The sequence below is a fragment of the Pristis pectinata genome, chromosome 28 (genome assembly GCF_009764475.1).
Source record: "Pristis pectinata isolate sPriPec2 chromosome 28, sPriPec2.1.pri, whole genome shotgun sequence".
NCBI lineage: Eukaryota > Metazoa > Chordata > Chondrichthyes > Rhinopristiformes > Pristidae > Pristis > Pristis pectinata.
Window position 1 is genome coordinate 1,154,687 of NC_067432.1, and position 25,322 is coordinate 1,180,008.

Consider the following 25,322-nt stretch of genomic DNA (forward strand, 5'->3'; position numbering starts at 1 on the left):
CCTGCAGACAGAAGGGAAGGGGTTGTGTCGGGCCTTGATGAAACAGTGCAGGAGGTCACTGACCCATCAGTGGGAGTGACAGCTGGTAGCTCCAGGTCACCCCTGTGGCCTGAACACAGGTCCTCCACAAACTGGTCACCCAGTCTGTGTTTGGTTTCCCCGACGTAGAGGAGCCCACAGTGCAGCCACTGAATGCAGTGCACTGGACTGGCAGTGCAACAGAATCACTGCTTCACCTGGAGGGAGAGTCTGGGTCCCTGGATGGTGGGAGGGGAAGGGGTGAAAGGGTTGCACCTCCGATTGTCCCATGGGCCAGTGCCATACGATGGGGAGTAGACGGGGACGGAAGAGTAGACCAGGGAATCACAAAGGGAGTGATCCCTTGGAAATGCTGAGGGGGAGGGGACACTGACACAGAGTACGTGTCTGGTGGTGGAACCTGGTTGGAACTGATGGAAACTGAAGGCTGATCCATCGAGTGTGGAGGCTGGTAGGATGGAAGGAGAGGACCGGGGGACTCCGTTCTTGCTCTGCCTGGGAGGAGGGGTTGGAGAGTGTAGGTGCACGATATGGATGCGATGCAGTCAAAGGGCTCCCAGGGCAGTGATGGCCAATACCAGAGGACATCAGTTTGTCAGAGGAGGAAAGTTTAGGGGAGATGTCAGAGGCAGGTTTTTTTTTACACAGAGTGGTGGGTGTCTGGAACGCACTGCCGGAGGAGGGGTGGTAGGGAGCTGTGTGTCCCAGACCAGAACCAGGTCCCCCTTCTCTCCGTCCAGGACTGAGCCCTGTCAGAGGTGGACAGGGGAGGGAGGGGACCAAGCTCCCCCCTCCAACCCCCAACCCCCAGCACAAACCGGCCTCGGAACCGCAGGACTGCGCCCTGAAGCAGTGACCCCACCCATTAATGACTGAGGAGCCCTCAGTACCGCCCCTCCCACAGTGTTGGATACACGGTGGGGAAACCCATACGTATTCTGAGCTCTGGCGCAGTTTGATCCACTCTGGAGATCCTGAAGTATTCCTCATGTCACCGACTGTGTGTGGGGTGGGAATGTGGACATTACTGGGCTGGGGGCAAAGCCAGGGAGACAAGAACTGCCAATATAACTACAGCCTTAACATTTGCTTTTATTAACATTTAACTACACAGTTAATTTACCAGGAATGTAATGATTGGGATGTTCTGAGCGCGGAGTGGTCTGGTGTAGCGTGTTTGCTGTTTCTGCAGGGACAAGGGGTTGCTGAGAGAGATGGGGAGAATGTTGACATCTTCTCCTCTACAACAGCCCCTGTGGGTTCCGGCAACCGGCCTGCAGTTGTTCAGTGAGGCAGGATCCAGGCGTTCACCTGGTGAAACGTTTCAACCAGCTGCTAGTTCCTCCACTGGCTTGCCACTTCTGATTGACGGTGATGAGCTGTGGCAGGGAGAGGACGGGTGTTAGTGACTCCGGGCCAGAGCGACGCCCTAATCCCAGACGCAGTGGGACCACCGACCTTGGGGAGAGAGCACATGGACGGCCTCAGCCTGATCTACAATCAGGCAGGACTGTAGCGCTGGCACCAATATTGATGCACGGTGTCTCTGCCAACGTTCACTGCAAGTTGGATGTGGGATCGTTCCCTAAACACCCCACCCACCCCTCACAACCCAACCCCACCCCAATCCACCCAACACCCACCCCTCACCCCCCACCCCACAAACACCCAACCCCCCACAATGCAACCCACCCCTCACCCACACCCAAACACCCAACCGCACCCCATCCACCCCACCACCAACCCACCCCTCATCCCCACCCCACAAAGACCCAACCCCCCCAATGCAACACCCAACCTCACCCCCCACCACCCAACCCCTCACACCCAACCCCACCCCACCGCTCACCCACACCAACCCCCCCACACCCATCACACCCAACCACACCCCTCACCCCCACCACAGACGCTGCTCAACCCACTTTCCTTCACGTTTTACTCCAGATCTCTCTCCCCCCCCCCCCCCGCCCCTCCTCCTCCACATGAATACCGCGTCTCTCCACCTCCACCCTCACCCCCACCCTACCACCCCCTCCTCCCTCCCAGGAGTGATCTCTGCCCCGGCCCCCCCTCTAGTTGCCCAGCTCCGGGCCCCGCCCGCTCCGAGTGAGTCACTTCGCCCGGTACAGTGAGAGGCAGGAGCGGCGCCGCACCTTCTGGGGCTGGCTGGGGTCCACCGTCTCCCACGGAGTCGGGTTGCGCGTCTTGTTGATTCTAAACGGTAAAACGAAACGTGAAACGGTCGCTCGGTCGGAACACAACGGGGCGGAAATGTTGTGCACGGACCGTGAGCAACGGTCCGCTGGCCGCACAGCCCACCCGGCACAGGTCTCCGCGCACCCACCCCGGCACAGGTCTCCGCGCACCCCACCCCGGCACAGGTCTCCGCGCACCCACCCCGGCACAGCCAGGGTCTTGGACCATACAGACCCCGCCCCCCCCCCCCCCCCTCACACACACACACACACACACAGACCCCTCACCCCCCTACCCCCACCACACACACAGACCCCGCCCCCCCCCACACACCACACACACACACACACACACACAGACCCCTCTCCGCCCACACACACAGACCCTTCTCCCCTCTCACCCCCCACACACACAGACCCCGCCCCCCCCACACCACACACACACACACAGACCCCGCCCCCCCCCCACACACACAGACCCCGCCCCCCCCCACACACACACACCCCGCCCCCCCACACACACACACAGACCCCGCCCCCCCACACACACACAGACCCCGCCCCCCCTCCCACAACACAACCAGACCCGCCCCCCCACACACACACACAGACCCCGCCCCCCCACACACACACAGACCCCGCCCCCCCACACACACACACACGGAGGACCCCGTCCCCCACACACACACAGACCCCGCCCCCACACAACACAGACCCCGCCCCCACACACACACAGACCCCGCCCCCCCAAACACACAGACCCCGCCCCCCACAGCACACAGACCCCGGCCCCCCCCACACACGCACAGACCCCCTCCTTCCCCCCCCCCCCCCCACAGACTCCCACACAAGCAGATACGGAGTCAAACACGACACAGGCCGACACGGACACCGTGACACACAGACCCCCCACACCACAGACACACCCCCACACACACAGACACACCCCACACACAGACACACCCCACACACACAGACACACCCACACACACATACACCCCACACACACCAGACACTCCCCACACACAGACACCCCCCACACACACAGACACCCCCCACACACAGACACCCCCACACACACAGACACAACCCCACACACAGACACCCCCCACACACACACGACACCCCCACACACAGACACACCCCCACACACAGACACTCCCCACACACACAGACACTCCCCACACACAGACACTCCCCACACACACAGACACTCCCCCCCCCCCCCCCCAGTCACACAGAACCAAGTCAAACGCCCTGTTAAAGCTCCCGCACCCTCCCCCCGGCCGGGGCGCCGCTTCTCCCCGGACGAGGTGGGGCGGTGACCGGGCTCCACACTTACATGACATCGCTCTTGGTGGCGAGGAAGTAGACGCAGGTGCCGGTGCCGAAGGCGGCGGCCGTGGACATCAGGGCGACCAGCGGGATGAGCTGCGGGTCAGAGACGGGACACTCAGCGGCAGACACAGGGTCCCAGGGCCGAACCCCGGGGGAGCGGCTCCAACGGACGTCCCGGCGCCGGCGCTTCAACGGGACCAACGGCAGCGGGTGAGGGGCGAGAGCGGCGGAGGGTCGGGTCACCCCGAGCGTGGGGGGGGGCGTCGAGGGGTGAAGGGGTAAATAACGGGGGTTGGGGTGAGGGGTTGGGGGTCAGGGATGGCGGGGTCAGGGATGGGGGTCAGTGGTGGGGGTCAGGAATGGGGGGTCAGTGGTGGGGGGGTCAGGGATGGGGGTCAGGTATGGGGGGGTCAGTGGTGAGGGGTCAGGGTTGGGGGTCGGGGGGAACTCACCTCCTTCCTCTTGCGGAGCAACGAGAAGAACTTCATCCCCCTCCCTCCCCGCTCGGGGCTTCACTGGAACCGGCAGCGACTTGACTCGGGGCCCGGGGACGGACCGCGCTCGCCGGCAGCTGCCGCTGTTCTGCCCGGGTTCCGGGTTCGGCGCCGAGTTTGTTGCAGTGACGAGACTCCGGTCACGTCCGCAAACCGACGGCCGGCCGGCGGCGCCCCGGCCGGCGGCGGCAGGAACTGCAGGGTGGGAGGAGGCGGAGGGAGTAGCGGGGGGGGGGGGGAACCCTTGCCCATCTCGTGCCCCTCCCGACGCTGAGACGCTGTCGGGTCTCTGTTCACGAACAGCAGCGGCCGTTTACCGCCCAGCCTTATGGCAGCCGTGACTGACCACCCCCCTCGCTGACCACCCCCCCCGCTGACCACCCCCCCCGCTGACCACCCCCCCGCTGACCACCCCCCCGCTGACCACCCCCCTCGCCGACCACCCCCCCGCTGACCACCCCCCCGCTGACCACCCCCCTCGCCGACCACCCCCCCGCTGACCACCCCCCCCGCTGACCACCGCACCCCCCCTCGCCGACCACCCCCCCGCTGACCACCCCCCCGCTGACCACCGCACCCCCCCTCGCTGACCACCCCCCTCGCCGACCACCCCCCTCGCCGACCACCCCCCCGCTGACCACCCCCCCCCCCCCGCCGACCACCGCCCCCTCGCTGACCGTCGGTTGGTGACAGTTGGATCCACAGACCAAGGAGCCGAACATCATAGGGACGAGGAGGGAGCGACTGACCGTGAAATCAGGGCACCCATCACAGGGGGGTCATCCCACTGTCCCTCTCGCCCCTCTCCCTCACAGTAGTGGGGGGGGGGGGGGTGGGGGCAGCGACCGGGACATCTCGCTGCCAGAAGCTGTTGGGTCAGGATCCGTAACTGAGGTTAACCTGGACATTAAACGGAGCTGGGGGGGGGGGGGGGGGGGGGTTGGGTGTAACGTGCTGATGCGGCTGGGGTCGGTTCTCGGGCAGGGAACCAGTGGGTTGGGTTGGGTTGGGTTGGGTTGGGTCCTGACCTGGGGCGCTGTCTGAGTGAAGTTTGCCGTTTCTCTGCGTCGCCCCGCGGCAGCAGTGGGGGATATTTGCCCCGCCCGGGGAGCGTGGACCGGGGGCTGCGGTCTCGGTGAGAGACTCGGTACCGTGCGGACAGTGAGCGCAGGTCCGCCGTGACCTCCCCTCTCACGCCTGATGCCCCACTGGCGGAGCTCTGTTGATGTGACCAGTTCCCAGGCTGGACCGCGGTTTAACTGGCGCCGTCACACCGGGGCAGAGAGACTGCAACAAGTTTCCAGCGCGGAAGAGTTTTGGAGTCAGGGCGTCCCCCGCAGGGTCCTGGAGCGGTGAGCTTCTCCCATTGCCGGGACCACGCGTCGGGCAGGAGACACACGAGAGACTGCAGATGCTGGAGATCTGGATCAATACACACAAAATGCTGGAGGAACTCAGCGGGTCAGGCAGCACCTATGGAGGGAAATGTACAATCGATGTTTTTTTGCCTAAACCTTTCATCAGGACTGGAAAGAAAGAGGGCAGGAGCCAGAATAAATGGGTGGAGGGAGGGGGAGGAGCATGAGGTGGTGGGTGATGGGTGAATCCAGGTGAGGTGGGGAAGGAGGGGAAGTGGGAATGATGTGCGAAGCTGGGAGGTGATAGGTGGAAGAGGCAAAGGGATGAAGAAGATGGAATCTGATAGGAGAGGACAGTAGACGATGGAATTAAGGGATGGAGGTGGGGAACCAGAGGGAGGAAGGTGTGGGTGATGAGCAGGTGGTGAGAGCAGGAAAGGGGAAAGATAAGGGGTAAAGGGGCCAGAGGGATAAGGGAAAACAAAAGGGGGGGGGAGAACAGAGGGTTACCAGAAGTTAGAGAAATTAATGTTGATGCCGTCAGGTTGGAGACTGCCGAAACGGAATATGAGGTGTTGCTCCTCCAACCTGCGTCTGGCCTCAACATGGCAGTAGAGGAGGCCGTGGGTAGACATGTCAGTGTGGGAGTGGGATGTGGAATTGAAGTGGAGGTCCTGGCTGCTGCGGCGTACAGAGTGAAGGTGCTCGATGAAGCGGTCACCCGATCTGCGTCGGGTCTCACCGATGTAGAGGAGGCAGCACCAGGAGCACCGGATTCAATAAATGACACCCTCGAACTCACAGGTGAAGCTGCCTCACCTGGAGGGACTGTCTGGGGCCCTGAATGGTGGTGAGGGAGGAGGTGTAGGGACAGGTGTATGGTTGCAGGGATAAGTGCTGGCAGGGTCATCCGTGGGGAGGGACGAGTGGACAAGGGAGTCGCAGAGAGAGGGATCCCTGCGGAATGTGGGGGGGGGGGGGTTTGAGGGGAATATGTGCCTGGTGGTGGGATCCCTTTGGGGGAATGATGTGTTGGATGCAGAGGCTTGTGGGGTGCGAGGTGTGGACGAGGGGAACCCTGTCCCTGTTCTGGGGGGGGGGAGGGCAGACGTGCAGGAAGTGGAGGAGATACAGGTGAGGGCAGCATTGATGGTGGGGGAAGGGAAACCCTGGTTACTGATAAGGAGGACATCTGTCCTGGAGCGGAGAGCCTCATCGTGGGAACAGATGCAGCGGAGACAGAGGAACTGGGAGAAGGGGATGGCGTCCTTGCAAGTGACAGAGTGGGAAGAGGTGTAGTCAAGGTAACCAGGGGTCTGTAGAAGATGTCAGTAGATAATTTGTCTCCAGAGATGGAGAGATCAAAAAGGCAAGGGAGGTGTTGGAGATGGACCAAGTGAATCTGAGGCAGGGCGGAAGTTGGAGGCAAAGTTGATGAAATTGACTTGAGCTCAGCATGGGTGCAGGAAGCAGCCCCAGTGCAGGTGTCATTGTTGCAGAGAACGAGTTGGGGAGCGTTACCAGTGTAGCCAATGTGTTCCACGTAGCCAACATAAAGGTAGGTACAACTGGGGTCCGTGTGAGCACCCAGGGCTGAACCTTTGGTCTGGAGAAAGTGGGAGGAGCTGTCAGAGAAGTTGTTGCGGGTGACTACCAGTTCCGCCAGACGGAGGAAGGATAAAATGGAGTCGAGATACGAGGACACGAGTTCAGTGGGGCAGGAGCTACAGAAACAATGGGCCTACCGAGGCAGGTAGGTTTGTGGATCTTGGGTATGATGTAGAAATGGGCAGGGCAGGGTTGGAGAACAACAAGGTTGGAGGCTGTAGAGGGGAAGTCTCCGGAGGTGATGAGGTCACTGATGGTGCAGGAGACAGTGGCCTGATGCTCCTCACTGGGGTCCTGGTTCAGGGAGGTGTCCAAGAGCTGCTGTCTGGCCTCGGCAAGGTAGAGGTCAGTCTGCCAGACTCCAACAGCACCGCCCTTGTCGGCGGGTTTGATGGTGAGGTTGGGATTAGTGCAGAGAGAGTGGAGGGCAGTGCATTGGGGGGGGGGGGAGTGGTGAAGTTGAGTCAGTCAGAGGTGAAGAGATAGGACAGGGACATGCTTCGTGGGCTAGTCTGGGGGCGGGGAAGGTCACGTCCCAGACGTCTGAAGATACGTCTCCGCATTTCTCACCACCTCCTACCTTCCCTCACCAGGGTTGGCCCTCTGAACCTTTGCTTCTTACGTCTCACCTCTACCCTCACTGACCTCCACCAGTTCCCCTCCCTCATTGTTCTAAACTTCAGCTTCCTTGCCCAATTGACTTGAACTCACTCCACTGAACGTTCTGGTCTTCCCCTGCCTTGTGGTGTCGGTGCAGCCTCCATCTCTCCCCACCTTCAAGGTCACCAGCAGCGTCTTCACTGTCCATCCCTCCCCCTTCTTCACAGCTCAAGCTGCCTTTCCCAGCACCTTGCTCTCATGGTGAATGGTGACGAATAACACCAAGGTAAATGTGAACTCTATGCAGAGCACATTAACACTGTTCCTCAAGGTCTGCCTCATCTTCTGGAGACTTCACCCTCAGTGCCAACTCAGTGGAACAGGTTTACTGGCCATGGAAAAGCCCAGGATCCCGAGACTCTTAATGCACTGACTGCTGCTTTCAAACTCACAACCCCTTCCAACTTTATATTGAATAATCACATCAAACTGCCTCACAAGCACATTAAACGGCATTCATTGGATAGTTAATATTAAATTTTCACAATTCTATATTTTTACTTTACAAAGTCACACTTTCACTAGAAGTACAAAATGGATTCTGCATTTATACAAAATAAAACTTAACATATTTTAGAAGTTTTAATTTGTTGTCAAACCACTGGTTCAAAACGTCAACACCACAGGTCCCGAGCTGAGAACAGGTTGCAGTAAAAGTCCAAGTGCTGCTCGGTGAGAGAAGGTTTAAAGCTCTGAAGGGATTTGATGAAGTGACTGTGTGTCACAGCTGCAGCATCGAGCCCATGTTCTTGCAGAGACAACAGGGCAGCCTGTCAGGAACAAGGGGTGAAGAATCAGTGATACAAGTTAAAGACAAGCAGAGGTTCCCGAATGCCCAGGGCCGGTGTGAGGCTGTAGTATTAGAGAGGTGGGTCAGAGGGGGAAGGGGGGGAATGAATTGGCAGTGGCTGAGGGTTTACCAGGTCAGGCAGTTGACAGGAAGCCCTGAGTGATGAATTAACAAGGTGGAGGCTGAAGGACAAAATGAGGCAGGAAATCTTGAGCAAGAGCAAGAGGAAGTTGCAGCCGATAATTAAACTTTCATTATTGCATCAATTTCAGGGAATTTTCCAGTAAATTGCCAAGGTTATTTCCTGTGTGACTGGTACCTAGGGCCTCAGGAGGTATACAGCTTCGTCACTACGTCTGACCAGGGGAGGGAATAACCCAGAGATGAATGTCAGAGTCTGCAGCAGTGTAACCAGATCCGACTCGTACTCTGGTAATGCAGTACAGAACCTAAACAAGCTTCTCAGAGGATGTGCTGGGGATGGACAGAATGGCCTCTCTTGTTCACGCCCTGAACATAGGAACCACATCGTTGGGTCTGGAGTCATACAGGTGCCAGAGGTGGTGAGGACGGCCAACATCCTTCCCCTAGGGAATTAAGGAACCAGCTGGGTTTTAAGACAATTTGGTAGTTTCAGTCACTATTCCTGAGATTAATTCAGATTTGCGTAATTAATTAAGATAAATCCCAGTTACCATGGAGGTATTCTAACCGATCATGCTGATCAATGGTCTACAACAGATACTAGACCACTAACACCATCATTCTCAGTCACCCTGCTCTGTACAAGTTCTCAAATGAACAGCAAGTGACCAGGGAACCTATTACTGTGTTACTGCAATAATTCAACTGTCCCCTATGAAAGGAAATCTGATGTCCACACCTCATGTGTGATGCCAGATCCACAGCAATGTAACCTCACCTGCCCCTGAAATGTCCCTCCTCAGTTGTATCAAACCCCACATCCACACCCACAACTGCAGGGCCAGCGGTGGTTCCCTTCTGGATGGCCTTCCCAAGGGTGCCCACACCCTGTGAACAAGCTATGCAGAGAGGACAGGCACCAGATTCAGGGATACCTGCCCCCTGCTGCTGTCAGACACATGGACAGTTTGGAGGCGAGGCCTCAGTCTCTTGACTGTAAATTCGGGAATGACCTAGTGTTCTGCCCAGCTAACATGAGGAGCAATGGCAGGGTGAGAAGATACGACTATTTTCTGAAGACCCACATTGGATAAAATAAGTAATGAAGTGGATAAGAACTAAACTGGCAAATTTCTAAACTAATAGAACTCAACAACTACAGAAGCAGTGCACTGAGATGTTTGGAAGCTGCCCGACCCACTGGGTATTTTCAGGTGGTTTTAACTTCAGATTTCCATCAAAACGCAGTGACTTAGACACAGCGGTTATCCAGTGGTTGGGAACGTGTGCTGAATGTGAAAGACCCCACACACATGGCTGTTCTGCAGTAACAGAGCAGCAAACACACCTGCACTCAGCTCAGGCCAGGGAACGGTCGAGTTACCGTCCTCTTGTGTGTCACCAGACTGATTGCATTCCCTGATCTCACTACCAGTGTGGTCCACATCCCATGGAAGCACAGTGACACTGCCCACAAGGAAAGGAACTGTTGGAATGACAAGGTGACGGCACTGTCGATGTGAGGGTGCCGCTACCACTGCGTCCACTCAGCATTGCTTCCCTGGTTTAGGGTAAGTACAGCTTCAGCCTGTCTAACAGCACCAAATTCCACATTTCACTATTCACTTAACCTTCAAAGTGTAAGGTTTGTTTTGCGATCTCACTCCTTTCCCTATCCAGCTGCCCCGGTTGTTCCTGCTGTGATCCCTTCCCAGCAGCGACAGCCCACGCTCCACTCCCACACTCACCTCCTTGCATAAATTGTATAGGTCTGCTCCAGTAAGCCTGCAGTCGCAGCTCCCAGCTCCCTCAGGCACACCCCATCCAGTGGAGTTTTGGAAGTGCAGATCTTCAGAATAGAAAGTCTTGTCTAATGTGTAATAAATGTTGATTAGTAGCCAAGAAAAACACAGTACAGGGATCATCACGACACAAACAGACCACTGCCTACAGTTTCTCTGAAGCTTTGAATATCTGGTCACAACTTATTGCAGTTCCTGGGACCGTGTCTTACTCTATACCAGTTAGTTCTATATAAACAGGTTTGTCCAAAAACATGTGAATTAGATGTAGACAAGTGTCCTTTACCCACAGCACATTATGTCTTCAAAGAACTCCAATTAATTGGTCGGACATAGAACACTACAGCCCAGTACAGGCCCTTCGGCCCACAATGTTGTGCCGACATTTTATCCTGCTCTAAGATCTATCTAACCCTTCCCTCCCACATAGCCCCCTATTTTCTATCATTCATGTCAGACATGACGTCCCTTCCCTCCCCATTGATTTTACCCAATTCCCCTGAACTTTCCAAAGTGCTCTGCTAAGACAACTTTAGTAACAGCTTCTAATGTTTTCGCTATGACACGTGAAGCTGACTGGCCCGTGCTTTCTTTCTCTCCCTCTTTTGGGCACAATACATTTGCTATTGTCCAAACTAATGGAACCTTCCCTGAATCTAGGGAGTTTTGGAACAATTGAAACCCATGTGTCAACCATCTCCTCAGCTATTCCTTTTAACAGCTGTGAGCCAGTGACCCAACTCCAAGTTGCTCAGGATTATCAATTCCTGACTTTCTTCCTGCTTCTGATTCCCGATTTAAAGCCATTTCTGGGATGTTTTCCATATTCCTTAGAGCAGCAATCATCACCATTTTGGGGGCCACTTTGGCAAAAAACATTCAATGTGAAGGCCACGTCAACACATACTATGTACTTTATAGAGCAAATCCTGGACAATGCTCCTTTATAAAACAAAACCCCAGAAAACACATGGATTTTAAAAGGTACCCAACTACAAGTTAGGTGTCACATTAGTTATTATACAACAGCTATACTCAGATTTACCCACTAGGGCATGTGTGGCCTTGCCCACTGCCTCCCTGCTTGGCTCCAGCCCTTGCCTCTCCTGCCCATTACCTGCCACGCTTCACCACACCCCTGGCTCTGGTCCCCATCCTGCTCCACCCACACACGTCCTGTTCCTGGCCAAACTCCAAGCATGGTTCTCAGAGTTCTGTCTGCATCCTCTGCCCCATTCCCAGCCAGCCCTGGCCCAAAGCTGCACAGTGACTGGCACCACTTTTGATGGCAGTGTGCCGTGAAGAACATTGCTCCACAGGAGTATGATGGAAAATACCTTTGTTACATTCATTTGCCAATTCCTGATTTACTATTATTAACTCCAGACTCATCTTTTACAGGACTAATGTTCACTTTCAAAACATTTAAGAAACTATCTAGAGAAACTTCTACTATTTGCTGTTACATATCTGCTTGCTTCATCTCCTACAGCATGTTTCCTTCCTTACAAGGTTTTATTCATTCTTTGCTGTATCTTACATTCTGTCCAGACTTCTGCAGAATGATATAGTTTCTCTTTAAATGAGAAGACCCTTAACATTTTTAGCAAACAGACAGTAGGTCCTCCCTCATTGGAATGATTCTTTATTTTAAAACTTTATTTATACAGCATGGTAACAGGCCCTTCTGGCCCAACGAGCCCGCGCCACCCAATTACACCCATGTTAACCTACTAACCCGTAGTCTTTGGAATGTGCGAAGAAACCAGGGCACCTGGAGGAAACCCACGCAGACACGGGGAGAACGTACAAACTCCTTACAGACAGTGGCAGGAATTGAACCCTAGATTGTTGGTACTGTAGTAGTGTTACACTAACTGCTACACTACCCTGCTGCCCGTTCTATTCTAGGATTCAGAGAGAACCCACTAAAGCCCCCCCATTGCATCTCAACGGAGCTGAAGATGGGTGTGTGATCAACCGTGGGACAAGTACATAGTCACAGCAACACGTGCCAAAGCACTGATGCACTAAGGTGCACGGTGGCAGAAATGCATCACTAACATACTTGCCTCTTCATCTGGGGCGGGAACAAAGATGATCTGATCAAAACGGCCCGGTCGCAGTAACGCATCGTCCAGGAGATCCGGCCGGTTTGTAGCAGCAATCACAATGACTTCTTTGTTACAAACCTCCTGAAACTCTAACTAAGGGAAAGTTTACAAAGTTCAATAATCCTCAAACAATAAACCAGCACGTCAGAATCTTCTGGTGAAATGTGAAGGCTTAAAGATTGTTGTACAACAACTGGATTATGAATTTCCCTTCTGCCTACACTCCCCAGGATTTTAGATCGTGGAACTTGGATCAGAGTATGAGTTTAGTTTACTGTAGGTTCCTCAAGTGTCAGGGCGCAGTGAACACAAACCTCCCCATTCAGTCCCTGGCCTCTTGCTTTGTTGACATGCATGCTAGTTAACTGAGACTATAGATTAATGTTTTATTCATTGATGGGGATGCTGGAGTTGCTGGAGAGGCCAGCATTTCATGTCCACTTGCCCTTGAAGGTGCTGGTGTGCCACCTTCTTGAGCTTGCTGAGTTCCACGATTTATACCCAGTAACAAGCAGAGAATGGTGATATGTTTCCAAATTAGGCTGGTGTGTGACAGAGGGCAACTGGCTGCTGGTGTCCCCATGTGCCTTTTTCCTGGTCCTTCTCGTTGGCAGAGCTGCTGGTTTGCGAGATGATTTGGGAGTACCCGAGGCAAGTAACTACAATACGTTACAATGATTTATCAATTCAAGTTTCCTGACCAAAGAGACAAAATACAACTTGGCTCAACTTTATGTTAGTGTTAGTTTTACTCATTTTTTGGGACGTGGGCATGGCTGACAAGGCCAGTGTTTACTGCCCATCCCTAACTGCCCCCAAAGTGGTGGTGGTAGTGAGATAACTTCTCCAACCCTACAGTCCACCTGGTGAAGATACATCCAGTGTTGTTGGGGAGGAGGTTCCAGGATTTAGGCAGCAGTGATAAAGGGACATTTCCCAGGCTGGACAGTGAGTGACTTGAAGGGGAAGCAGCAGGTGATGCCTTCTCCTTTGTTCATACTGCTCGAGGGTGAGAGTTCGATAGGTGTTGTCAGAGTGACAGAGGTGATTAACCGCAGCTTAGCCGAATTGGATTTCTCCTGCTTTGAATTGATTATCAGACAGAAAACAGGAGAAATAAGATCATTTTCAGTTTGCGAGGTTGTGACTCCTGCAGTCCAGCAGGGAACAGTCTCAGGTGTTCACAACCTACATCAAGGATCTAGATGGGGGACCAGATGTAATCCATGATGATACAAACCTGGGTGGCACGCTGGCTTGTGAAATGGAACATTATTGTCACATGTACCGAGGTACAGTGAAAAACTTGTCTCACATACAGTTCATACAGGTCAACTCATTACATGGTGCATTGAGGCAGTGCAGGGTAAAACAATAACAGAATACAGAATGAAGTGTTACAGTTACAGAGAAAGTGTAGTGCAGGCAGACAAGGTTCAAGGCCATAACAAAGTAGATCGTGAGGTCTTATTGTACTAGGGAACCATTCAATAGTCTTATAACAGTGGGATAGAAGCTGTCCTTGAGCCTGGTGGTACGTGCTTTCAGGCTTTTGTATCTTTTGCCCGATGGGAGAGGGGAGAAGAGAGAATGTCCGAGGTGGGTGGGGAATTTGATTATGATGGCTGCTTTACAGAGGCAGTGAGGTATGGAGAGAGGAGGCTTCAGAGTTACAGGCAGAGGTGCTTCAGGGGAACCTAGAAAGACAAATGAAAATCAAACACTCCAGATGCTGGAACTTAAGAAATGAGATCAGAAAGTGCAAGTACCACCAAGCTGAGTGGGTGGTGACCATGGCGAGAGGAAGGGATTTAGCGCTTTAGAATGGAGACATTTCATCAGGATGTAAAAGGTTACGTGAATGGGCATTGACAAGCCAGATGGAATTTTATTTGAGAAAATATGAGGTCATCGCTTTTAATAGAAAACATAGATAAAAGGTAGTATTTGTTTAATGGTTGGAGAACAAAAGGCATGATGCTCAGACAAACCTGGGTACCTTCCCTTTACACTTGATCTCCCAAAGTGCAACCTCACACTTGGCCAGATTAAACTCCATCTGCCACTTCTCTGCCCACATCTGTGACTGATCTATGGCCCGCTGTATCCTTTGGCAGTCTTCTACACCATCCACAACACCACCGATCTCTGTACCATCTGCAACACTGTCCTAGATTTCTCCATTACAATGCCTGGGTGCGTCCTCTTCCACTGGCAGGTCAGAGCCACCAGAGACTGGTACACAGGGATGGAGTAGCTCTCCAATCCCATGGAATCTAATGGCATCAGGTGAAACCAGACACCAAGCCACTGTAGTACTGAAGCCCTGCACTCCAGAATGAGCCACACCTCGGCCAGGCTGTTGCAGTCTAGTAACAGCACTGGCATCTACCCAACAGGGAACATTGTCCAGATATATTTTCTCTACAGAAGACAAGATAATACAGCCTGGCTAATTAATGCCCAGTCTATTCCTGCCCAACAAAGCGATGGAGTTCCTGTAGATGACCCCTCTCAGGCGGTAACTTGCTCTAGTTTTACTCTGCCCAGTCTGGGTTTGCCAGGATCACTCTCCTTTAAACCCCACAACTGCTCCGGACCACAGAGAGGAACTCTAGAAAGGTGAGAATGAGCCTCAACATCAAGAGAGATGACCTGAAGCCACGGGCATCGAGGGGAAGGCCCCCAATGGTTCTTTGTCCAATCTTGCACAAAGGAAGAGGCCGAGTTGTTGGTGGTCAATCATTCACGAGCAGGGACATCACTGCAGGAGTTCCTCAGGGTATTTCCTGGGCCCAACCACCTTCGGCTGCTTCAACAATCACCTTCCTTCTACCGCAAGGTTTCATTGGCAGCACCTCAGCAGGTGGTGGTCCGTGCCTACGTGCAGCCTGAAGTGTCAGGTAATGTTCACTCCAGGCAGGGAGCACCTGCAACAATGGTCTCCAACTACCTACACCTGATTTGCCACAATCAACATCTGGGAGTTACAACCGATGAGAAACTGTCAAATCAGACACATCAATACTGTAGATACAAGAGTGGGTCAGAGACCGTATCCTGCAGCGAGGGACTCACCTCTCAACACCCCGGCCTTGCCACTATCCACAAGGAACAAGTCAGGAATGTGATGCAACACACTGTCTGCCTGCAAGAGTTCAGGGTCATGAAGCTGAACACCGTCCACGACAAAGCAGGCTGTCTGATCAGTACTGCATCTACCACCCTCAACATTCCCACCCGTCTTGGTACAGAATGACTCCAGAGTGTACAATGCACTATGTGCTGCAGTTACTCACCTCGGCTCGGAGGAACACCTCACAGACCCACAGCCTTTACCACGTACAAAGGAAGACACCAGCTGCAGGTCCACCACCCTCACTGGGAAACGTGTTGCTGGGTTTAAATGCTGGAACTCCCTACATACAGCATTGTAGGACCACCTACACCTGAAGGCCTGCAGTGACTGGCCAGCACTCTCCAAACACTGGCCTTGCCAGTGATTCCCTCACTCCTGAAGGAGCAATAGATGATCAAGAGTGACAGCTGCAGTGAAGAACTGGGCACAGGCGCTCAGTGCGGAACCACCTCACCACGTTCGTTCCCAAGCTGCTTTCCTATCTTGTCTGCTCCGTTCTAGAGTCTGTTTGATATTTGAATCGAATCTCTAATCTCCCAGCAACACAGCTCCACTGTTCCATTTCAGTCTGAGTGACACATTAGGACCAGCGAACCTGTGCCAGTGTTTGTGTAGATGTGTTACACTCGTTCGATTACAAACCAGATTAAAATTTACATCTGTCCCACTCAACGCGCGTTTGGCTGTTCTAATCATTCACCTTTCTTGCCTGTTCCTCGGACTGATCCCCTTCACACATCAGCACGGCCCTTCCAGTGTCTCTTCTCTCAGACAACGGGTGTCCAATTCCATCCATCTCATTGAGGAGAACAGACAGGACTCGCTCTTGAACACTGTGTCCATTTGCAGGGTCACCTGACCGTGACCCAACGATTGAGTCAATCTCATCCAGGAACAGGATCGAGGGTGAAGCAGCTCGAGCCTGGCGGAACACCTGCACACGAAACACGAGGCAGAAGTGAGAGAGAGGAGAGGGATGGCGACTTCAGACCAGGAGAGAATGCCGACAGCACAGAGTGGGGGGAGCAGCTTGATGCCCAAATCCTCCCAAATGCCAGAGGGACTGAATCAAATCCAGCAAGTTGTAGGCACTGAGGATTAGACCATATAACAGTACAGCACAGGAACAGGCCCTTTGGCCCACTATATCTGCGCTGAACACAATGCCAATCTAACTAATCCCACTTGCCCACACATGACCCATATCCCTCCATCCCTGCCTGTTCACGTGTGTGCCTAAATGCCTCTTAAACATTGCTGTTGTATCTCCCTCCACCACTTCCCCTGGCAGCCCATTCCAGGCACCCACCATTCTCGGCGTAAAAATGTTGCCCTGTAAAATTCTGATAGCTAATGTCGTTCTGTTGTTTAAGAAAGGCTCTAAGAATAAGCCGTGAAACTATAGGCCAGTGAGCCTGACGTCAGTTGTGGGCAAATCATTGGAAGATATTCTGAGGGACAGGATATATAAGTATTTGGATAAACAGGGCCTGATTAGGGATAGTCAACATTGCTTTGTGCATGGTAGGTCAAGTTTTTCGAGGAGGTTACCAGGAAGGTTGATCAAGTGAAGGTGATGGATGTAGTCTACATGGACTATAGCAAGGCCTTTAACAAAGTCCCGCATGGGAGGCTTGTCCAGAAGGTTAAGTCGCTTGGCATTCAGGATGAAGTAGTCAATTGGATTCAACATTGGCTTAGCGGGAGAAGCCAGAGAGTGATAGTAGATGGTTGTGTCTCTGACTGGAGGCCTGTGACTAGTGGTGTGCCGCAGGGATCGGTGCTGGGTCTGTTGTTATCATCTATATTAATGATTTAGATGATAATGTGGTAAACTGGATCAGCAAGTTTGCAGATGACACCAAGATTGGGGGTGTAGTGGACAGCGAGGAAGGCTATCAAAGCCTGCAGCATGATCTTGACCGGCTGGGAAAATGGGCTGAAAAATGGCAGATGGAATTTAATGCAGACACGTGTGAGGTGATGCACTTTGGGAGGACAAACCAGGGTAAGACTTACACAGTGAATGGTAGGGCACTGAGGTGTGCAGTAGAACAAAGGGCCCTGGGAATACAGATCTATAGTTCCCTGAAAGTGGCGTCACAGGTAGATAGGGTCGTAAAGAGAGTTTTTGGCACTTTGGCCTTCATAAATCAGGCATTTGAGTACAGGAGTTGGGGTGTTATGTTGAATTTGTACAAGACGTTGGTGAGGCTGAATTTGGAGTATTGCGTGCAGTTCTGGTCACCTACCTACAGGAAAGATATCAATAAGCTTGAAAGAGGTGTAGAGAAAATTTACACGGATGTTGCTGGGACTTGAGGACCTGAGTTATAGGGAAAGGTTGAATAGCTTAGGACTCTATCCCCTGGAGTGCTGGAGAATGAGGGGAGATCCTATAGAGGTATACAAAGTTATGAGGGGTATAGATTGGGTGAATGCATGCAGGTGTTTTCCCCTCAGGTTGGGTGAGACTAGAACTAGAGGTCATAGGTTTAGGGTGAAGGGTGAAATATTTAAGGAGAATCTGAGGGGAAACTTCTTCACTCAGAGGGTGGTGCGAGTGTGGAACGAGCTGCCAGCGAAAGTGGTGGATGTGGGTTCAATTGTAACATTTAAGAGAGGTTTGGATAGGTACATGGATGAGAGGTATGGAGGGATATGGTCCAGGTGCAGGTAGATGGGACTAGGCAGAAAACCAGGCCAGCATGGACTAGATGGGCCAAAGGGCCTGTTTCTGTGCTGTAGTGCTCTATGACTAAATTTCCCCTCTCACCTTGAGCAGGATTTACCTTGCTCAAAGCCATGCTGACTATCCCTAATAAATCCACACTTTCCCAAATGTGAGTAAATTCTATCCTGCTGAATCTCCTCCAGTAGTTTCCCTACCGCTGACGCAGGGCCCATCAGCCTGTAACTTCCCGGTTTGTTCCCGTTGCTTTTCTTAAACGAATGAACAACACTGGCTATTCTCCATTCTTCTAGAATCCATGGCTAAAGAGGACACAAAGATCTCTGTCAAGGCCCCAGCGACCTCCTCTCTGCCTCTCTCAATAACCTGGGATAGATCCCTGTGGGACACGTTCACCTTAATACTTTTTTTTGAAGAGACCCAACATCACTTCCTTCTTTATATGCCTGAGAATATCATCCTCCCCCCCCCCCCAAGATCTCACTGTCCTCCACATTCTTCTCCTTGGTGAATACCAATGCAAAGTACCCATTTAGTACCTCGCCCACTTCCTCTTGCTCCAGGCATAAATTCCCTCCTTTGTCCTCGAGTGGTCCTACCCTTTCTCTGCTCGGAGAATCTGCTCCACCAGGGGAGCTGGGTAAATACTCACCTCAGCCAACGCCTTTTCAGAATCACCCACGAAGGGGGAGAAGAGTTCAGCCGCACTGACCGACAGCAAGGAGCACCGGCAGCTGGAGGCCGCGGCCTTCACCAATGTGGTCTTTGCACAGCCTGGCGGTCCATACAGGAGGATACCCCGACAAGGCCTCGTCCCCATCCTCACAAATGCTTCCGGGTACCTCAACGGCCACTCGACACTCTGCCGGAAGCGATGCCAGGGAGATCAGTACAAGATTGACACAGAATAAAACGGGTTGAAGCAGCTGGGCAAGGTCAGGACTTTACAAACTTTACCTGCCTTAGTTTCAGCTTGACTTCGTCCAGGCCTCCGATCTGGTCCCAGTGCACAGGTTTGAAGTCAGTCAGGCCAATGCTGCTCCTGAGGGAGGATGGGTGCACCACCTTCAGCGCCTCCTGGAAGTCTGCAAGGGTTATCCGCTGCTTCACCGAGTCCTTCCTCAAAGAAACCAGAAACTTAACAGCTGGGGGAGAGGTGGATTTAATCAACACAGTGCTGGAGGATTGACAGACTACATAGGACATGGTAGACCTCGAGTGGGGTTGGCCACAGTACAGAAGCCTACTCTAGATAACAGGGACCTGGAGCAGTTCCCTGGTCTGAGTAACGACCAGTTTGCAGAGCAGAGAAACCTGCAACAATTCCCAGTTCTGCTGATGGGAGCTGGCCCCAGTCCCACTTGTTTGCAGGTGGGATACTGTCGAGACATTTTCCATCCTGTACGTGGAATGGTTGGATTCACAGCAGGTCACCAGCAAGTGTGGACACCAGAGCATGTGGCTGAATCCTGCAACTTTGCATTTCCTTTCACAGACCTGTGTTTGTTGGGAAGGCCCATGGTGGGGGTGGGGGTGAGACATGAGCTGCCTCCTTGAACCCCTCACTGCACTCCTTCTGGTGAAGGTGCACCCACAGTGCTGTTGGGGAGGGAGCTTCAGGCTTTAGACCCAGCACTGATGAACTTCCGGGATGGTACATGGACTGGTTCATTTGCTGAGAAGGTGCTAATGGAATTGAAACAATCATCTGTGAAGTTCCTCCGCTTTTGACCCCACAACAGAAGATCCGTTGAAGCAGCTGAAGATGGCTGGGCCCAGGACACTGCCCTCAGGAACTCCTGCAGCGATGTAACAATCTGCTGGAGGAACTCAGCAGGTCGAGAGGAAAGGAATTGTTGATGTTTCAGGTCAAAACCCTGGAGTCCTGGTGAGATTCTCCAGCAGATTATTTGTTGTTCCAGACTGCAGCATCTGCAGTCCCTCGTGTCACTACTGCAGTGATGTCCTGGGGCTGGGATGGTTGACCTCCAATAGCTCCAATCATTCCCCTCTGTCCATGTTACGACTCCTACCATTGTCTTCCCCTTGATACCACCTAACTTCAGTTTTACCAGGGTCTTTGGTGCCATATTTAGTCAAATGCTGCCTTGACATCAAGGGAATTCAGCTCTTTGGGCCATGTTTGGAGTAAGCCTATGGGCTGAGTGATCCTAGCAAAACCCAAGTGGACGTTGATGACCAGGTTATTGGAGAGTTTAGTGCCATTTGAATGCAGTGTTGATGACCCCTGCCATCACTTCACTGAGAACAGATATTTGGGAGGTAATTAGCCAGATTGGATCTGTCCCTTTTTCTCCAAACAGGACATCATTTTATGAATTCTTATGGACGTGCCAGCGTTGTGACTGTACGCAACCACTTGGCTAGAAGTGTCTCTGGTTCGGGAACACAGGGATGCTGTCTGATTCCACAGCCTTTGTTGCAGCCAGTATCTCAGCTGTTTCTCATCACACTGATTGAAGGTGCAATGGTGGCAATTTCAGGAGGAAGCAGAGGCTGATCATCCGCTTAGTACTTGAGGCTGAACATAATTGAGAATGCTTCAGACTTGTCTTGGCTGAAACGTTCTCAACTAAGGGCCCACGTTTCTCACTCACAACCCATCAATGTTAGGGGAGATTCTCTTGGAGATCCTCCTCCCATTTGCTGTTTTATTGGCACTATCATTCAGGATCAAATGTGGCAGGACTGCAGTGCTTAGATCTGATCTGTTGATGGTGGATCGCTTGGCTCTGTCCGTTACATGCTATGTGTACAGGTAGTTCTGATGCACCCCAATAGGTCAGCACCTCGATACTACGTGTATAGATAGTTCTGGTGCACCCCAATAGGTCAGCACCTCGATACTACGTGTATAGGTAGTTCTGGTGCACCCCAATAGGTCAGCACCTCGATACTACGTGTATAGGTAGTTCTGGTGCACCCCAATAGGTCAGCACCTCGATACTACGTGTATAGGTAGTTCTGGTGCACCCCAATAGGTCAGCACCTCGATACTACGTGTATAGGTAGTTCTGGTGCACCCCAATAGGTCAGCACCTCGATACTACGTGTATAGGTAGTTCTGGTGCACCCCAATAGGTCAGCACCTCGATTTTAGTTGTACCTGTTGCTTCACTCATTGAAGCAAGGTTGATCCCTTGGCTTGATTCCGTTGGTGCTGTGAGGAATCTGCCTGCTCACGAGGTTGCAGATGGGGGTAGCAAACATTTCTCCTGCTCCAGTGGTCCATGGCATCCCATGGATATAGTTTCCATTCTAACCCACTTGGCATGATTCTATTTGGTTTAAACCAGGTTTCACACTCACTGCTCTGGGCAGTGGGGTAAGGGGCTGGCCTCCTCACCCAGGCTGGTTCAGTGCCTGGGGGTTTCTGGCAGATACTGAGTTTGTCACTTCACCCCCATACCTGGGAACTGCGCCTGATGACCTGCAGAGCAGCCTCTCGACACAGGGCTGTCAGGTCAGCCCCGACATAGCCACTTGTTGCTTCTGCCAGCCAGGACACGTTAACATCAGCACTCAGAGGCATTGGGGCAGTGACCGCTTCCAGAATGGACTGACGCTGAAACATTGTCGGGACACCAATTGTGACCTGGAGGAAATAAAATGCAGGTCATAGAGCCACAGAGTCACACAGCACGGAAACAGGCCCTTCAGCCCAACTCGTCCGTGCCGACCAAGATGTCCACCAAGCCAGTCCCATCTGCCCGTGTTTGGCCTATATCCTGCTAAACCTTTCCTATCCATGTACTTATCCGAACATCTTTTAACTGTCGTTGTTGTACCCGTCTCAACTACTTTCTCTGGCAGATTATTCCATACATGCACCACTTGCTGCATGAAGTTGGCGTCCCTCAGGTCCATTTTAAATCTTTCACCTCTCACCTTAAACATACGCCCTGTAGTTTTTTAAGTTCCTCTTCCCTGAGGAAAAGACCATGTGCGTTCACCTTGTCTATACCCTCAGTATTTTATACACATCTATAAAGTCACCCCCCAGTCTCCTATGTTCCAATGAATAAAGCTCAGCCCGCCCAACCTCTCCCTATAACTCAGGCCCTCAAGTCCTGGCAGCATCCTCATAAATCTTCTCTGCACTCTTTCCTGTAACAGGGCGACCAAAACTACGCTAATACCCCAAGTGTGGCCTCACCAATGTCTTGTACAACTGCAACTCAATCACAGGTGATCAAGTCTGATTCAAAGTAATGAAGTACTATTGTAAAACCACTTCTGTAGGATTGCATTATCTAAAGGATGAGAATAGAGCAAGAAATGTGGAAGTCAGTGCCTGTACTGCCACAGCCACAGGAGACGGCACATTTACTACCCATAAAACAGGCTGAATACATGGAGCAAGGTGACTGGGGCAAGTCCTAGTTCGGAGATCCAGGAATCATGTTCGTCCCTTCTGGTCTTATAGATACATGCAGAGATGCGGTTAAGTGAAGGCTAGGACTGACAGCTGGATGTTTCGGGGTAAAGACCTTTTAGACATGACAGGGGGATGCAAAAGGGAAGGGGGAGTCACACTTCTGATTATCGAGAGGTCATAGCAGTATGAAGAGAGAGAGATAATGGAGGGATCGTCCAATGAGGCCACATGCGTAGAATTTAAGAGGGGCAATCACTTTGCTTGATCTCCCAACAGTCAGTGGGATTTAGAGGAACAGGTACATAAGCACATCGCAGAGAGGTGCAAAAGCAATACGGTTACAGTAGTGTGGGACTTTAACTGTCTCAATATTGACTGAGGTTGCCGTAGTGTAAGAGGCTTGGATGGGGCAGAATTCGTTAAGTGTGTCCAAAACAGTTTTTTGAGACAATACGTAGATAGTTCTACCATAGGAATGGCTGTACTTAACTTTTTCTTAAAAAATGAAACCGGGCAAGTGGTGGAAGTGTCAGTGGGGGAACACTTTGGAAACACTGACCACCAGTCTGAAAGTTTCAAGGTTGTTAGGTTAAGGGATGAGGTTGGTCCTCAAGTTGAGGACCTGGTGAAAATAGATTGGGAGCAGATAGAACAACATCTTACAAGCGGAGTCTTTCCAAAGGGAGTTGACAAGAGGGTTGGCCAGCACGTTCCACCGAGGATGGCAAAGTAAATGTCTCTGTGGACTTCAGTAGGGTGTTTGACAAGGTGCCACATGCTCGGCTGGCCCAGCAGGTTAAGGCCCACGGGGTCCGAGGCTGACTGGACCCCAGGTTGGTTGGTGAGAGGATGCCGAGGGTGGCGGACGGTTCTCTGACCGGACAGCTGGGACCAGTGATGCCCCCGGGGATCGGTGCTGGCCCCGGCTCCCCTCCCTCCACACCCCGCCCCGCCGCCCTCACCTCTCGGTCAAACCGCCCAGGCCTCCTCAGTGCGGGATCCAGGGCCTCGGGCCTGTCGGTGGCGCCCACCAGCACGAACGGCCTGCGCCCCGGGCTGTCGAGCAGGCCGAGGAGCTGGGCCAGAAGCCGGTGCTCGGCGCCCTGGCCCCGGCCCGTCCTCCGGGGAAACACGGCGTCCAGCTGGTCGATGAAGAGCAGGCAAGGCCGGCGCCCGGCCTTGGCCTCGGCCCTGCCGAAGAGGCGCCTGAGGCGGCACTCGCTGTCCCCGGGCCGCGGCCCGAGCAGCGCCGAGGCCGAGGCCTCCAGCACCCAGGCGCCCAGCTCCTGGGCCAGGCGGCGCAGCAGCCGCGTCTTGCCCACGCCCGGCGGCCCGAGCAGCAGTACTCCCCGCGGGCAGTCCAGGCCCAGGCGCGCCGAGGCCTCGGGGTAGAGCAGCGGCCAGGCCAGCGCCTCTCGCAGAGGGCGGAGGGCGGGCTCGGGCTCAGGCCCCGAGGCCTCGGCCGGGCCCCGGCTCTCCGCCCGGTACCGCTCCAGGCTCAGCACCTCGGCCACCCGCACGTCGGCCCCGGGCGCCAGCAGCGCGGCCCCGGCGGCCGGCGGCTCCAGCCAGCACACCTCGAGCAGCAGCAGGGCGCCGGGCCAGGCCGAGGCCTCGGGGCCTGCCACCCGCACCACTAGCCCGGCGCTCAGGTAGACGCCCTTCAGCAGGCGGCGGAGCAGCGGGGCCGGGGGCGGGGGGCCGCCGGGCTCGGCCGCCAGCACCGCCCGCACGCACACCCGCCGGGCCCTGCTGCAGCCCACGGCCTGCAGCTGCCCGAGGCCCAGGCTCAGGCCGCGGGCCCCGCGCTCCGGGAAGCCCGGGCTGGCGCACTTGGCGTCCAGCTGCAGGAGGCCGTCGGCGCGGTCGGCCCGGGGCCAGGCGGAGCACAGCGCCAGGCCGCCGGCCACACACACCCGCAGCGGGCCGCCCAGCCGCACGCCCAGCGCCGCCAGAGCCCGCGGCCCCAGGCGGCAGCGCTGCGACCCGCGGTCCCGGGGATCGGGCGGCAGCAGCCGCAAGCCCGGCCCGTCCATGGCGGCGGCACCGCTCACCCCAGGCCCCGGCTCCGGGCCTCTACAACACCGTCTCCCGGGCAACCGGACTCACTTCCGCCGGAAGTGGCCGCAGCTTCCTGCCGGACCATGAGCCGTATCTATAGCGACGACCGGCTGTCCGTCGGCCCCGTTCACCGGGAGCGGGTCCCGGGGCGGTGGGTCCGGTGGGCCCCGGGGTAAGGCTGGGGGTGCGGGCGGTGGGCCCCGGGGTGGGTCCTGGGGTAAGGCCGGGGGTGCGGGCGGTAAGGCCGGGGGTGCGGGCGGTGGGCCCGGGGTGGGTCCTGGGGGCCCCGGAGTGAGCCCCGGGGTAAGGCCGGGGGTGCGGGCGGTGGGCCCTGGGGTGTGGGCGGTAAGGCCGGGGGTGTGGGCAGTGGGCCCGGGGTGGGTCCTGGGGGCCCCGGAGTGGGCCCTGGGGTAAGGCCGGGGGTGAGGGCGGTGGGACCTGGGGTGAGGCCGGGGGGTGTGGGCAGTGGGTCCCAGGGTAAGGCCCGGG

The 25,322-nt window shown here is 54.3% G+C and overlaps 2 protein-coding genes and 1 long non-coding RNA gene across 6 annotated transcripts in view; 1 reads left to right on the forward strand and 2 right to left on the reverse strand.

Moving 5' to 3' along the window:
• Positions 1 to 1,376: 1,376 nt before the first annotated feature.
• On the reverse strand, positions 1,377 to 4,758 carry LOC127583837 (uncharacterized). Its single transcript, XR_007958309.1, has 5 exons — positions 4,744 to 4,758; positions 4,025 to 4,261; positions 3,577 to 3,665; positions 2,193 to 2,253; positions 1,377 to 1,418 (listed from the first exon to the last, which is right to left on the reverse strand). It is a non-coding gene; the product is annotated as an uncharacterized LOC127583837 (long non-coding RNA).
• Positions 3,648 to 25,322, forward strand: part of arpin (actin related protein 2/3 complex inhibitor) — a 52,250-nt gene continuing 30,575 nt past the window's right edge. Inside the window, exon 1 of one of the 3 annotated variants that reach the window (XM_052040202.1) lies at positions 3,648 to 3,782. Coding sequence is in view for 2 of the 3 variants with exons in the window: in XM_052040200.1 (XP_051896160.1) it covers positions 3,661 to 3,782 (122 nt within the window). In the remaining variant the exon portion in view is untranslated. Of the gene's footprint in view, positions 3,783 to 24,877; positions 25,006 to 25,322 lie in introns of those variants that run through there. The other 2 variants (XM_052040200.1, XM_052040201.1) reach the window with 2 other exon arrangements.
• Positions 8,308 to 24,885, reverse strand: spata5l1 (spermatogenesis associated 5-like 1). 2 transcript variants are annotated; one of them, XM_052040195.1, is made up of 8 exons: positions 23,735 to 24,884; positions 21,804 to 21,989; positions 19,331 to 19,489; positions 19,026 to 19,235; positions 16,382 to 16,615; positions 12,501 to 12,635; positions 10,375 to 10,496; positions 8,308 to 8,462 (listed from the first exon to the last, which is right to left on the reverse strand). In XM_052040195.1, the coding sequence occupies exons 1-8, from the start codon at positions 24,806 to 24,808 to the stop codon at positions 8,414 to 8,416; spliced, it is 2,169 nt and encodes a 722-aa protein (XP_051896155.1). In that variant the 5' UTR covers positions 24,809 to 24,884; the 3' UTR covers positions 8,308 to 8,413. The 2 variants fall into 2 exon arrangements, 1 of the variants encoding a protein (XP_051896155.1); XR_007958308.1 differs by lacking the exon at positions 8,308 to 8,462 and having other exon boundaries at positions 12,501 to 12,631; positions 23,735 to 24,885.

Excerpts from the sequence above, each read along its gene's own strand:
- spata5l1 (XM_052040195.1), bottom strand. The coding sequence starts at position 24,808 with ATGGACGGGCCGGGCTTGCGGCTGCTGCCGCCCGATCCCCGGGACCGC. Across the intron at positions 16,616-19,025 it reads CTGAAAAGGCGTTGGCTGAG|GTGTTCCGCCAGGCTCGAGC; the intron begins GTGAGTATTTAC and ends TTTCGTGTGCAG. Across the intron at positions 10,497-12,500 it reads TTCCCGCCCCAGATGAAGAG|ACAAGACTTTCTATTCTGAA; the intron begins GCAAGTATGTTA and ends ATTACACATTAG.